We start from the raw sequence: 15712 nt of genomic DNA on the forward strand, positions 1-15712 counted from the left end.
AGCATTGCACATACAATACAATACTGTATACACATACAGCATTGCATATACTGCATTGCACATACAATGCAGAAGTAATTGGAAAATATTTCTGCATTGCAGTCTTCTGAGCGGGGTGCGTGTGTGTGCATGTGCATGGGGGAGGGAGGGAAAGAGAGAGAGATTGAGAGAGAGAGGTAACACTTGTGCCTTGAATGTGCCTAATCACTGGTGCTGTTAGGGAGGTTTTTATAGTGGAGGGTTAGGGCTAAGTGCTTGCTGAATTACAGTGCAGTGTAATTCAAAACCTTGCATATTCCATGACCACCACAAAATGGCCTCTGCTGGGATTAAACTTTGAGTTTATTAAGGACAAATATTTCTCAGCCCACCTTGTAGATTCTAATTTGCCTCAATCTGGAATGTGCTACCAGTTTTAAGTTCCTTCAACTATGCTGGCAGGACATAAGGCTCATGTCATTGGCACAAAGAATGAGGCCTGCATGTGCTTATCTAAGAGGTTCACCTGTTTGTCTTGGACACTCTCTTGCTTGGCCAACATGTTCTTGCCTTCATCCGCTGGAAGCTTCCCCTTATAAACTATAGTTTGAAGTAAGTGCCACCAGGAAGGGCTCTGGGTGGAATTTCTTTTTCATAATTGTGAGTCTGACTGTAACTTAATGTGCTCTGCTAGAAGTGCAGCTTTGGATTAAGTGTTAAAAGGGTAGACAAGCTCACAGAGCAGCTGGGATAGCTAGGAATGAAACCTCTGTGTTCCGAAACAGCATACCTTTCCCTTACCAGAAGCTGAGAGCAAACAGAAGACTATTTCCATTATTCCCTGCTTGTGACCTTCCCAGGGTTATCTGGCAGGCCACTGTTGGAGAAGGAATGTGGGATTTAGCCCCGTGGCTTGATTCAGCAGAGCGGTTCTTGATTGCATTTCTGAAATGGAAGCCATTGCCTCTAAAGGTTTTTTTTTAAGCACTTTTCTACACCCCCAGCCCCAGAAGTCTGAGAAGTCCATCTGCTTTTCAGAGCAAATTAGTCACTTTTCCTCCTTTATTTCAAAATTGTTGTCCTCTGCTTCATAAAGCTACCTTGGAACTCTTATGCTTTCCCATGTGGGCTCTTTTCATGCTATTGAAACAGATTACCACCTTTTCTCCCAAACATACCTAGTTGATGGGACTGATTAGGGCACCTCCTTTCCAAATTTGTGTGCATACACGTCTTCTTCACATATGGTAGAGGAGGGATCTCTGGTTCCCTTAGATTCCCATCCTTTCCAGACTCCAACACATTGTGCTTTAAATTTATGCACAAATACCAGTCTGTTAATTAAGTGTTAGTGAATTGTTGTTAATTTTGTATGGGGCTTTTTTTAAAAGCAGAGGTGAATGAATGTACGACATCCTATACAAGAAAGGTGTGAGTTGGGGGGAAAAACTGAGAGTTGGTGACAGTATTGTTAGCCAGTCCAGCCTTGGAAAGGTTCTGAAGTCTATGCCAGGATGAAAGTGGACCCCCTTTGTGGAAACTTTCCAAAGTGGAACTCTATCGGAGCACAAGCCCACACTATCTAACACTTAGCCTGTAATGAGCTGGTGGTAGTGTTGGTGGGGAAAGGCCAGCATTCTACATTGCGGGGGAGAGTCACCTTCTGACCCCGCTGTGCGACACCAACACTGTGCTTAAGCGAACCAGGAGGTAGTTAAGAGTGCCCTGCTGGAATACTTTCAGACCACAGAGGGGACTTGTGGTAGCTGTCCTGCCTTAACCCTGTTAGGTGTGAAGCAGCCCTCTGAGGAGAAGCTGTGACATTCCAACAGTGGTAGAAAATCAGAAGCATTCAAAAGCTCCCAAGGCTGCCCCTTTCCTCTTTCTGTCCTTCCAGTTACAGTGCCAGTTCCACTCATGTGGACTTCCTCGCTTTCTCCTGTCTCCCCCGCACCCTTCCCCTAGTCTGTTGGAAAAATAAAAGGCATAACTTGAATTCTTCTGTTGGACAATTTTAATATTTTGTTTATTAAAGACCCACTCTTCAAAGGCTGGGCGTGGGTTTTCAGCATGCTGGTGGGGGTGGGAGGTGGGCCTGGAATTGCTGTGCATCTCTTGAAAGCCCAGTGCCTGCCTCTTTCTGCAAAGTTTGTCGTCTTGGAATTTGGCATGTCTGGGCTGTAGTAGCCCGAGGCATTCTCCTTTTCCATGGTCATCCTGCTGGAGAATTGGAAGTCCTCCTCTTTTTTCTTTAACCAGCTCTCAAACTGGAACTTGGTGGGATCTCTGCAAAATCTGTTTCCTTCATTTGAGAATTTCTGCTATGTTGGCAACTCTGTTTTTCCCCCACAGATTGCATTAATCTCTACCTTGTGAGTTGCTGAAAAAATCCAGCAGAATTTTCTTCTCACAGGCCTAGCCTAGGCTTGGCTTTCCATCCTCAGGAAGCAGGCCTTGCTGAGGAAAATTGTCTGGACACCGAAGTAAACTGTACAGGTCAGGAGGAGGTGGAGGAGGAGGAAGGGAGAGCAGGAGGCTGGGGCAACTACATTCTGGCCTTCACTTAATCTGCCAGTGCAGTTGCTATGGAAATCCCAGTAGCCTAGGGGCCACTCTCCATCTTAGGCTTTGCTCTGGCTTGCTGGGCAGAGGTGATACCTGGCAGCTTTAGTGGCCTTGCCCCCCAACCCCCACTGTGCCTGTGCCTTTAAAGTCAACTGCTCCGTGAGAGCCTGTGTGGTGTAGTGGTTAAGAACATGGGACTGGGACTCAGAGGATCTGCATTCTAGTCCCCACTCAGCCATGGAGCCAGCTGGGTGACTTTGAGCCCATCACAGACTCTCAGCCCAACCTACCTCACAGGGTGGTTGTTGTGGGGATAAGATGGAGGAGGAGAATGATGTAAGCTGCCTTGAGCCCTTTTTGCAGGAAAAAGGCAGGATATAAATCACAATATAAATAAAATAAATAAATCTATTGGAGCAACTTTTACAGAGGAATGAATAGCAAAAGCAGAAAACTTACTGCCTTTTGAACTTCTGCTTATGGTGCTACAGTGAGAGGCATAGTCTGTCCTTCAGGCCACAGCAAACTTGCTGGCTGTTTTTTTTGAAGTAGGAACCAAATCTGCTACTCTGAATTATTTCTTAGAATTATGGGGGTGTTTCGAACAGAACTCTTTAAACTTGCCATGAAAATAGAGTTCTGTTACCACAAGGGATTGTGCAAATTTTCTATATAGTTTTGGTTCTGGTAATCATAGGAGAAGGGGATATGCAGGGGCAACATCCTTACCTGTTCAGGGCCTGCCTTCTGACATTAAGCTTTACCTATATGTTATCAAGTTTATCTTCAAAATTACTGTGGCTGGAAGCTTCTTTGCACATGCACATGCATATGCGAGTTCCAACAAAAACTAAGATTTTCAGGTTAGTGAATCCTATATCTAGTTTAGAAGTCTGTGCTTGCATAGTGCATTTGTGAAGACACTATATCTTTCTTTGTTTCTTCTGTGACATGTAAGTCCAGTTCAAACAGTGTATTTGATGTTGACATGAGTTCACTTTAAAGGGGTATTGGGAGCTTTGCACATGCTGATCCCAGCAACACTGATCAGGTTCACACATAGCAATAACCCAGAGTATGGAGTGAATATGTATTGTTGAATTCTGGATTGTTGTTATGTGTGAATCTAGAACTATGGGTTAACTGTGGATTGTTAACCATAAACAACTGAAGAAGAGACGTCATGGCTTCTTGTTGAACTTTGAATTCTGGATTGTTTTACCTGTGTGAGCCCAGGGTTGTTCATGGGTTGTTTGACCAGGCTATAGAAGTGATGGGTGAGAGAAGAGATGAGCAGAATTGCTCTACATACCAGAATTACAGCTCCACAAAGGCATCTAGGATACAGGAAGAGAGTGATCAAAGGAGGAGGGAGACAGCCTAGGGACTGAGAAAAGCAAGCTGTGCTTTCTGTAATCATATGGCAGACAAATGGCAGGTAAACGCTGGATTGGTATTATATGTAGACCATTATTAGTGTCCAGAGTAGGATGCCTCTTCAGAGAGGAATGATGAGTTTCATGATGGGGTGGAAAGCAAGAATGTGAACATATCTGTTGCATTTGTTACATTGATATGACCAGCTTGTCAGTTTTAAGGAACACCACAATCTCTTCTGAGTAAGGTATGGTAAGCCTGATTTCCACTGGGTTGTGGGGAATGGGTCCAAGTGCAAAAGTAGGGGCTTGAGCCTTGGAAGATTGACTAAGGTGAGCCTTCTTGTTACTGATCTCTTCCCCTTTGCACTTGCAATGACTGAGTTGATACTTTCCCCAAAGCCTTCTAAATAAATAGCATTGTATTTTTTAGGCGGGCCCAGCAAGTCATTCATCAGAACATTTCTCATTAGTGCTACTTTGGGGCTTGGTTGCCTCTCCATTCCTTTGGTCTCAATTTCCACTCCCCCAGGCTTGTTTGACATTTGTACTGGTGTTGTTGTTGTTGTTGTTGTTGTGGTTGCCCTTGTAAAATGGTTTATTTTAAATTGTGAAAAAACCAAGCCCTTCAATACAACTATTAATATCAACCATAATTTTCTAAAAATCTGAAACTTGTGCAAGAACATTGCTTTGCAATTGTTCTTCCTCTCTCCAAGGCCAGATCTTGTCAGGGTAGGTCACTTCTTGTGTTGAACTGCTTCTTGTTCCAGCTGTTTGAAATGTTTGCTTTGTGCTTAGATGGATGAGTGATTCTTGGAATCTGGTGGCAGCATGGAGAGCTAGTGGAAAGGGTCAGTGGCTTGCATTTTTTCCACAAGGCTGTATGAGCCAGGAAAGATTGCTTCAATATGTGTCCATGCTTCAGGAGAGGTATCTGTGTGCATGCACAGATGTGTACTGGGAATTGGGATGCTCCTTGCAGATTAGAGCATGTTTGTCGTAGCTATTTATCTTTGGATTGCTGCTGGCACTACTGCTGTAGAATTCATGATTGAACAGTGTTTGTTTGATGTGCACATCCAGCATAGAGTTTCAGTCATCCCAGGGGTGTATGAAGAAACTATTTCTCTCCTCAATCCAACTCTTCATTTATTTTTCTATTTAAAACGGAAGCTTTCTAGCCTATATGGCTGCAAAGATAGACTTTAAAGTATGTGTGCAAAATCTCCAGAACTTACTCATGTCTGCCTTAACATTAAGTTCACTTTGGGTGTCATGACAGGCCAGCAAATGGCTGCTGCTGCTGCTGCTCGTCATCTTCCTCCTCCTTTTTTCTGTCAGGGACTGGGAAAAGGTGCTTGTGGGATATCCAGGGCTAGAAAAGTATTTCAGGCACCAAAATACTTTTCTAGCCCTGGACATCAGATGCCTTGACTCTCTAGGGGTAGGGAGCAGGAATCATTTGCTAGCAAAATAGTGTCAGATTCCCCTGTCACAACCCTGCCAACTGAGCAGGAATTTCAGTTGTTGGGGGAAGAGGGTTAAGGTTCTGAAGTCCCTGCCTTGCACATCACTACCAAGCAAAATGAGAGGATACGTACCCACCTCAAAACCTGTTACTCAGAATTCTTTATGTTCCTGGCATAAACTGTGATACATAAATCTCTCAACAAACAGCATGAATTGCCCTGTTGCCAAATTTTAATTTGCTGCCAGCACCATCACTATGAAAGGCCTGAGAAAGGGCTAGACAAGTCTCTCTGCGGTTACCATATCTGATAGCCAGAAACTCAGTGCTGATATTTAGAGACTGTCTTCTTCTCTGGACAGGCTCTTCCATAGTAACTCCTTTTTAAAACCTGGTAATAAAATGGTCTTAGATCAAACTTTGAAATGTTAGGAAGGTTTGGATAGAAGAGGAAAGGGAGAAGGAGCATTTATATGCTGGAATCCCTAAACCAAAAACAAAAATGAAAACCACTTGCTTCTGAAAATTTGAAAACATAAGTACTGTATTATAAAATCATTTAAAAATTGCAGTGGCATAAGTTATAAAGGCAACATCTGAAAATAGATAAAGTAAAAAATAACAAGAAGATGATTTATCTGTTGAATATTAATCAGTTCAGTGGGAAACTGGCCAACTAGCTTGTTCCACAAATTTCTGTGAGTTCTTGTCTAAAGAACTGTAGCCATTTTGGGTGCTGCAACAAGCTGAAAACTTGCAGATCTCTCAAAGTGCTGGAAAATCCTAAGTCTCCAGAGACATGCAAAATAAGACAAGGAGGATTGCTGGATGCTTTGTCTTGGACTTCCACTTAACTGTTTGATGATCACAGCTTTAAAATGTGAGGATTAAAAACCTAGAGAAACACAAAACCTTTGCAGAGCTGATGTGGTGGATATTTTCCATCTTGTTGAGAAGTAGCTTTGCATATTCGCAGAAGTGGGTATATGATATTTGCAAAGATAGGATTTTCCAGATTGTGTTTTCCATATGTTTCTTGGATCCAACTGTGTTGCATGTTATTCTCCATTTTAAAGGCACACAGATAAGTTGGTTCTTGTGTAGCCATGCAGTTTAACTAGTATTTGTGATGGCTCCCTTTCAAATACTGGCCAGCCCTCTGTTATACTCCTTTGTCCAGTTTCATGAAATTGGTTTAGCTGTAAAATCTTTTTTGTAGTGTTACAAAATAGTTATTATTGATCCATAATAACATTATGCTGTGCGTATGATCCTCCTGGAAGACATATTATTTGCCCAAATGGACTCTTAGTTTGACCCAGAGTGATGCTTCTTGTTTTGTCCTTTCTCTGCAGCTCTTGGAATATGTGGGGAAGGGGAAGAGCATAATTGATGTGGGTCTTGCACAAGCCCGGCAACCTCTGAGTACCAGGAGTCATTACTTTGAGGTGGAGATTGTCGATCCAGGGGAAAAATGCTATATCGCACTGGGCCTGGCTCGCAAGGTAAAAAGATTTGGTGGGAGAAAGGTCTTGTTTCTTTCTCCTCACCCCCTTTCGCATGTGCATGGGTAAATAATAATCCTGCAACTGCTCAGAAACTCCTGCCTTTGTTGTGCCATCCCACATGGCTGGGGTCTGGATGAAGAATGAGACTGCTACATGACTGTTGTCATTTATTAGTGTCTTCTCCACATGGTTACTACCCTCCCTTCTGGTGTGGTGCTAGTTGGGTGAAAGTGCTAATGTGTGATGAGTCACTGTATGTGTTTCAGCTGCCACATAGAAGCCATGTCAAGCAGCCTCTGTGTAAGGGTCATAACACAGAAGCTGGGCATAAAATGAAGCGATGATACTTTATAAATGAGGTAGCATTTTCTCTGACTGGAGGTGAGTTAGGATACATTTTTATATGAATGACTGTGACAGGGAAATGCCACAACAGGACATATGCCCTGTCCCTCTTCTGTGATTGTTCTTGCTTATGAATGCATCTTCACATGGTGAAATGGGAGCTTTAACTTCAGGAAATCTAAGTACCAAAACCTAGCACTAATTTTCTTGTGGTTATTTCTGATATTCTCCCGTTTGTGGGTGCAGGTTGTAAAAACTAAGAATACCTGCAGATGAATGATGAAGGGACATGACTTTGTGCTGAGGTTTCATTATAAACTCACAATTGCATCAATAAGAAGAGTTAGACCTCCAAAGCCAAAGCCTGAACCCAGTGCACTCTTTTAAAAACCTTTAAAGGAAATTCTTTTCTGCAAGAACCTACACGACAGGAGGAGAGAGCTCAGGATGTTCCTAGCTGTTTTGTGTTCTGCCACAGATCAAGCACTTTGAAAACCCGGAAGCTAGCTCCATTTTCTGACCCTTCCCAGACTTGGGATTTCATCTCTCCTCAGCCCTATCCAGGATTCTTTGTTCTGCACACCTTCTGCTACTTTGAATTGCCTGAGCCAGGCTGCCTCCGTCTTGTTGACTTCCAGATAACAAATTAGAAGCAGGCAGAGCTGTACATTGGGGTTGGGTTGGCGTCTGTTCCTCTTCCTTTCCTGTCAGATGCAGCCATCTGGTTCTGTTGTTTGCCTCCACACATGGCCCGGATTCACGTGGCCTTTGAGGCTGGGCCAGTCCATTCCCTCCTCCTCTTGCTGCAACAAGCAAATCCCAGCAGCCGTGTGAGATCCAAGAAATTAAGAACTGGATCAACTTCCTTTCACCCTCCCTTGAGTTCCTTTCCCTGCAGAAAGACAATTTGCCCCTAAATGATCTGGTGATTCTACATCTGGAGGAGGCGGGGTGGGGGGCATCCCTTGTTCTAACCAGGAGTTTCTCAAACTTCCAGATAGGCAAAGCAGACTCTCCTAGCCTCTTTGGATAATAGTTGGAGGCACACCATTCTCTCTCCAGGGGAGGTTTTCTTCAGAATGTGAATTAGTAAAACTCAACTACCCTCAGAAATCCCTGCCACCTGTGTTTTTTATGGCTTATTTATTGGGGCATGCCTCCAGAAGAATTATGTCACACTGGCTGTGGAGATGTAGCTGGATTACCTGTCCACAGAGACAGAATGATTGAAAGCGGCTGAAGTCAGAATTGTAAATCATGCAGATACACAGCAGGCAGCCTCTTCTTTGAATGGGTAGCTTGGGCTCCTGACAATCTCTTTTTCATTTCTCATGGCACACTCGTGTGTCTTGGTACAGTGTGGCAATTACTGCCCCAAATTAAGGAGTACTTTACTGTTGGCTCTTAAACACATCATGGATTATGTATGTGTAGGAGGTAGGAAGTCTCTTATGTAGGAGGTGGGAAAGCAATATCCCTTTAGAAGTTGTTAGACGTGTCATCTCCCACCAGCCCTATGTAGTATTGAGCTACATAGCTTGTCAATGTGGGAGCAGCATAACTAAAGTCCTTGCTTTCTCAACTCCTTAAGAGCTGAAACTGCTTTAAATTATCCTAGGTCTAACACTCCTTGCATTTTGCCCTGCAAACAATGGGGAGCTAGCATATGCACTGTAATCCAGACTGTGCATGTAGGTGGCCCATCCCTTTTATGAGATCTGCCTTGTATGATGTTTCTGGTGTGCTGACAGAGAAGCTCTTTATACATGAAACATTATTGATTCATTTCTTTTAAAATGGTGTCCTTCAGGCGCTCAAAATAGCTGACTTTAATTAATTCATTTACTTAACCTGTCCTTGCTAAATCACAGTTCCCAAAGGCACCAGGAAGCACCTTCTGAGCCCCACACCCTTTCCCTGTAATCACAGCCTGGTGCTGAGAAGATAAGTGGGGGCGCTTGGTAAACTTGCCATTATTTTTTTTAAAGCTAAATGCACAATTTTTAGTCGGAACACCTTTTTAAAAAAGCAAAAAAAATATTGACAACTTAACATTATTCTGTCAAAAGAAAATTAAACAATAATGCTGCATGACCTGCCCGGTTTCTTTTCTCTCTCACTGTAGGACTACCCAAAAAATCGGCATCCTGGCTGGAGCAGGGGATCTGTGGCCTACCATGCAGGTGAGTGAGGACTGGTAGTGCACAAGAGCCACAGTTAGGGCATAGTGGGAAGGGCACAGTGCTGTGCACATTTCGGCGGAAATTAGACTGACCACTTAGAGCAGGCCCCAGCCAGCCATGCTTGTTTGAGGGCAGGGGCTGGGGGTGGTAGGGTTTATTTATGCATAGGGTTTTACCTTTGATGGCTTAAGGCATGTGCTTACATTTTAATTTATTTTCTGCATTTCCTTTCTTCCTTTAATTCTCTGAAAACAGAACTGGATGGAGAGGTGGGTTATTTATAAACCGTAAAATCACTAAAAATGTTGGGTGTTAAGGCTTTGGTTCTTGTAGCTGCCAACCTTAGATGATCTAAGAATATAGAGTTTTTTTATGGGAGAAGGTATCTCCAGAAGTGAGTAAGCACCCAAACTGTTTAGGGATTTATAGCTGTCGTTCTTGTAATGTCACCAGAACTTTGTAGTGTGTGTAGTATGCTAGGATTACCATTTAAAGCCAAAACCAGCTTGGGGCCAGATTATCTGAAGGAACATCCTTTAAGTACCTACCCATGCACCAAGGTCATCTTCTGGAGTCCTTCTCTGGGAGCCCCCTCCAAAGGAAGTAAAGAGGGTGACTACAAGGAGAAGAACCAGTTCAATTGTGGCATCCTGACTATCCAGTTCCCCAACTAGCTCTCCTCTCTATTTTTTCTTTTTCTTTTTTCTGGTGCCAGGTGAAACCCTTTTTATTCTCCCATATGTTGTCTTTGTTTTTCCTGTTAATACATATAACAAGAAAAACAGATAGTTTAATTTTTACCTTTTGTTATCTGCCCAGAGAGCCTCTGGCTATTGGGCAATATAAAAAATAAAACAAGAAAGCACAGTTCTGTGATTGCACTGCACAGGAACAGAGTTGGAGCACTTGAGCTTCTTGGAAATAGTGGCAATTTTTTGAATGCTGAATGCTTGCATAAAATAAAGCAAACTTGTTTACCATGAGGTGGTAGGGTGGAGAAATGTATGCAGATTATTTATGGTCTCCTAGGCTTGTATATGGAGTGGCTGCTGAAGTCTGTAAGGCTTGTGGGTGGTGTAAGGCTTGAAATCTGAGCAGAACTTTAAAAATTAGGAGCTGTGTCATTTAATTTTTATTTAATTCAGGTTGCAGAATCTTTAGATTTGTGGAGAAATTAGATGATCTTATTTGGAGTGACTTCTCTACAAGTATACACACATCTTGGTTATCAAAGTCACATCTTTGTTCTGCATCAAACATTTGAGTAGTGCCTTTAGCTTCTTTTGTTGGGCAATAACAATGGAATAACTATTCTAATCTTTTAAATTAGGCTCCAGCAGTTAGTTGGCTAATTGATTAGGTTAATTAATGAAATGCCATTTGATCAATTTACATAGACACTCTCATTCAAATGAAATGGCAAATTTTAATTGTCAGTACAGTATTACAGAAAGAGAGAGTAGACAATAGGCGCCAATTCTATGAAAGGGAGAAATGGCTCTCTTGAAAAGGCATCTGCCGCCCATGTTTCTTGCAGCTCCTGCAACTGAGAGCAGACTTAGCTTTGGTAGATATCTGGGTTGCAGAATGCTGTCCGATGCTGCCATTGTACTCCCTTACTTCGATGGGACTACTTCTGAGCAGGCATAGGATTGTGTTGTGAATGCTGCATCACTTATATTTACAGTGATCATGGCTTGTTAATTTTCTAACAAAGGCAATTTGTTCATATGCCATTTTATGTATTTATATGACTGATTTGGCTACAATTTATATAGTTGGATGGCAGCCCTGTGTAGCAAAGGTTCTTCCTCATGTGGAGAAGAGGACAAAGAGGGAACACTCTCTGCCCCCATCCAGCTTTGGAGAGATTGGGGCTCCAGGGAGAGGCTTTACCCAAGGTGTCGCAGGTTGATAGGGCCAGGCTGACAGGCCAGTTTGGCCCACAGGGTGAAAATTTCCTTCTCTGACATAGACAAATGGGTGAATGCTTGGAAAGGTATAACATTGGGCTGGCTTTCTCCTTTGCCAGATTTTTCCCCTTTTTTGGTGTGGAGTGTTTCCTCCAATTTCTTCCCCAGTTTCCTCCAATTGTCAGCCAGCATTCCAGGGCTGTGGAGCGTGCTGTGTCCTCATTGTGCTGTTCTTGACTCCATTCTGCCTCCCTCACCATACACTTTTTCTCCCAAAAGTTCATTTTTTCCTGTTTCTGCAGGAAACAGGGTCTGTTTTGGTTGCATAGGGATCCATACTAGAAGAATGAGTTTGCTAGCAATATATAGGATATCTAAACCACAATTGAGGATTGGCTGTCAGCCAAGCTTTAAATCCACAGTTTGAAGCAGGTTAGGAAATGATGGATTGCATTAACCATTTGCACTAAGCAAGCCATGACCAAGCTTATTTTCTCCACTCTGTATCCTCTTGGCTTTCAAGTGTCAAACAGGTCATAAGATGTGGTACATGTTTAAATACATATGATTAAACATAGAAACAGAGCGAGTCAGAAGGGGTTTCCCGGGCCATCTAGTCTGACCTGGGCAACAGCCAGCTCCGCTCACGACATGTCCACCATGTGCATGTCCATCGTGGAAGAAAAACAAAGCAAAGCACAGCACAGCACCAAAAAACAAAAACCAAAACCAAAACCCTTCGCATCCCAGTGAAGGGAGTCCCTGGACAGCCGGGGCCACAGCTAAGGAACGCAGACAAGGGACGACGCCAACAGCTGAGCTCGGCCTTATCAGCCCCTCAGGCCAGTGGCCCCGCCCCTCTGCTCCCTCCTGGCCCCTCTAGCCTCTCTGGCCACGCCCCCTTCCTCTCTGCTGCTCCTGGCCCTCTGCTCCCCTGCCCAGCTCCTACCTTGCCTTCGCCAGTCCCCTGGCCACTCAGCACTCTCTCCCAGCCTGTGCCTCTGCTGCTCTGCCAAGAGGCCAGAGCCAAAAAGCATGAACTTTGCTTTCAGCAGGAAGATAATTTTCTAGAAAAGAGTCTGTGCATCTTGAAATGTTCAAGATGCTGAACAGTAAGATAGTGTTTCTTCAAAATTGCTGCCTCGGGATATTCTTTAAATGCCACTTACAAGTTATGTGCTATGGTGCACTTTCAGTTCACAGAGCAGGCAACCAAACCCTAGGTATCTCCTCACATGAACTGTAGTTGTACCCTAGGAAACTACCAGATTCTTTCTTTCCTCCCACCCCACCTTCATGTACACAGTACAAAGCAAAATTGCTATTGGCGAAGCTGTCTTTTACATAGGTTTAAAGTGCCATTCTTGATCTTTTTCTTATGGTTATCCTGAAAATCTTCAGAGTATCCCAGGGCTCCTAAAAACTACTGTTTGAAAACATGATTAAGACAAGAATTGTTCCTGAACTGGATTTTCAAGATTCTACCCCAGCCCCCAGGTTTTGTTTCAGCCTTATCCTTGACCAAGATGCAGCATAGCTGGCAGCAGCTTTTATCCCTTGGTTCCATTCTGCACCATATTCACATGAATGTTCCATCCCCTTGGTTCAGCACTTTTCCTTTTTGTAGGTGGTCTTGCTGGGGTTTAGTTCCTGCTCTTCCTTTCCAGAGCTCAGCATGAGAGGAAACTTGAGAGAGATGCTGAAAGCCCTATCTGAGCATCAGTGGCTTCTCAGGTTCCCTTTCTTCTCTTCTCTTACTGCTCCATCACTTTCCTGTTTCTTGAGGTGACTGGGATGTTTGGCAGGTCATTCTGCTCGCATGTGCCTGCTAACTTCAGTGTCATGTCAACAAATGAAGTTGCCAGTTTTGTTGGATCAGTTTGCTAATCAACATGTATCAGTAGGGATTGTGTTGGAATGAGACTTGGGAAATCAGGGGTCAGATCCCAACTCTACTCCGAATTACAACTCTCCTTTTTTTCAAATGGCAGCTTGAGCAATCCAGATCACAAGGTGGTTGGAGCAAGGGAGGTTAAACAGATGAACGAAAGGGAATGTATTTGATTTGTACCCTGTCAGAAATGGCATTTAAGGCAGCTATCTTGAGCTTTATTGCATAGTCAAGCCTGCCTGTGCTGCTCCTAAGCTCTTGTACAGCACCTAAGTTCCCAAACTTAGGAAGTAACAGTTGGTAAAAACAATTCTTACCTTATTAATATCCAGATTTTACAACCAGTGAACATTTAAATACAAATAATGAAAATGTACATGAGTTTGCATAATTTATGGGTTCACAGGGGTGAAGTGCAATTTAAAGTGCAATGCAATTTGCATTGAGCAAATGAAGGTTAAGGCAGTAGTTCTCACAGTAGCTGCAGTGCAAGTTGACAAGCAGGTCCCGATGAAATAGCACCTCCCTCTACACAGCTTGCAGGGACCCCGTTTGGCTTGGTAAGATAAATCATGCCTTCACTTTCTACATGGGATCTTCAGGTGGAAATCCTCACCAGATGCCCATTTTCCTGGCATCTAAGATCTCAGCAGGATCTCACCATCCCTCAGACTTTTAACCTTAAGAGCTAGAAACGTCAAATAAAAACAAAGCCCCAAAGCTGTGTGCCTTAACATGTGCCTAAGTTATAATGTGTACACTTCTATTTACAATATCACTTAGGCTTGCTATACAAATAACACAAAACAGATAAACACTTTGTGCCTCTGGCAACTGCCCATGCTTCTAGGGAAGCCTGCTTCACCATTTGAGACCGGGCTCTGGGGCCAGCTGGCTCATACATAATTGATTTTCCTGCTGTCAGAGCCAGAAACATCCCAGCTTCTCTAGCCTTTACCATCTGTTGTGGGTTGGTTTGTGGTTTCTGATAGCCTTTCTGTGCATCCTTGAACTGAGACTTCTTTTTCTCCTTTCCAATGGTGAACTCACATCCCAAGGAGTCTGATTTTCTGTGTGGACTGAGATCATGTGCCTGTGTGGTTGGTGCTGAGGACCCTGAAGAATTGATCCATGGAAACTCAACATCTATCCAGAGGTTGCCTTCCATGGCTTTATGAGAGTGAAGGGAAGATCTGGGTCTCAAGCTGGAGTAGCAAAACAGCCACTGAATGAATGGTTGATGTATTCACCTATTTACTGGAGAATGCACCATTCATTCCCCTTGAGGGGTTGGGGGGAGAATTCCTAGTCCTTGGCCCCATACTGGGATCCCATATTGAGTGGATCCCTTGGGTGGCAGGAGCTTTTTTGCTGACCTTGATTCCAACTGCAGGCTTTCTCTGAGGCAAAGACTGCATGTGTTAGCTTCATGTGCCTTATTCTAGTACAACCAAATTGCTTGCTCAAGAGTAAGCTGAGAATGTACCTGGGTCAATTGTTTTAGTTGTACTAGAATGAAATATCAATATTCTGTAGCATGAGGATGCTCTATAGTGATTGGGCAATTTTTCTGAAAATAGATTGCTTCTTTCAACCATTAAACAAGGTGCCAAATATTTTACAGATCATCTTTTGTATCCTATTAGAGTTAGATTCCCCTTTGTCGTATTTCCATATATGAGATGTCCGTGGTCTTATCTGATTAATTGTATTTGGATGAGGTTCCATTCCTATAGCTTGTTTTTATAGGAGAGGTTCTTGCAACAGGCTATCCTTTCTGTGCACATTTTGCTTTGTTGGGTGAGACTGGCTGAGGGCCATTAAGTGGATAATGGATTCTCCTTCAGAGAAGTAATAGTCCTGGGTCTTTTTAAGGGTACCCTTGCATCTATATTCCAGAAAACCCCACAAACCTCCCTGGTTCCTTTGGATTCAGAGTGGAAACTTACTGGCTGATTTTAAATTGCGTCTTGTCCAGAAACTGTATAAACCTGCTCTAGGTTCTCTTGAATATTTATTTTCTGGATTACTTGCAGCCAGAAAACTTCTGTCTACAGAAATTTGGTTGCAGAAATTGGGTCAGAAGCTGACTTGATTAGGCTTCTAATCAAGCTTCTAATCAAAATGAAGACCTTTTCTGGGAGACGTGTCATGTGGCCTCTTTGGTCAATTAGCAATGAAATTTAGAAGTTTCGTGTTCTAAATTTTCATGTTCAACCATGTTCATCAAGGGGATCCTGTCTTTTCATTTTTAAGAAGACTGTAATTGTCTTTGTCTTAACTGACTGCTAAGAAACCTAACATAGTGGAAGCAGTTTCTGTTCCAAGGTCTGGGCATACTGGATGGAACTGGCTGCTAATATCAGTCTTGGATGGGAACCCTATTTAAGAATGCTGAAGAAGATAGTCCTAATTCTGGATCCCACACCTGCTACTGAAAAAACAGCCTTGCTGGGAAAATAATCTGCCTGTCAGTTTTAG

At 43.2% G+C, this 15712-nt stretch overlaps 1 protein-coding gene across 8 annotated transcripts in view; it reads left to right on the forward strand.

The window, feature by feature from the left end:
- SPRYD3 (SPRY domain containing 3) overlaps positions 1-15712 on the forward strand; it is a 45352-nt gene that overhangs the window by 20637 nt on the left and 9003 nt on the right. For 7 of the 8 annotated variants that reach the window (XM_044443347.1, XM_044443346.1, XM_044443348.1 and 4 more), the window contains 2 exons: positions 6747-6896; positions 9370-9427. In XM_044443347.1, the coding sequence (XP_044299282.1) occupies positions 6747-6896; positions 9370-9427 (208 nt within the window). The remainder of the gene's footprint in view (positions 1-6746; positions 6897-9369; positions 9428-15712) is intronic. The other variant, XM_044443352.1, reaches the window with a different exon arrangement.

This window comes from Varanus komodoensis, unplaced genomic scaffold (genome assembly GCF_004798865.1).
Source record: "Varanus komodoensis strain SLA01 unplaced genomic scaffold, ASM479886v1 scaffold41, whole genome shotgun sequence".
Lineage (NCBI taxonomy): Eukaryota > Metazoa > Chordata > Lepidosauria > Squamata > Varanidae > Varanus > Varanus komodoensis.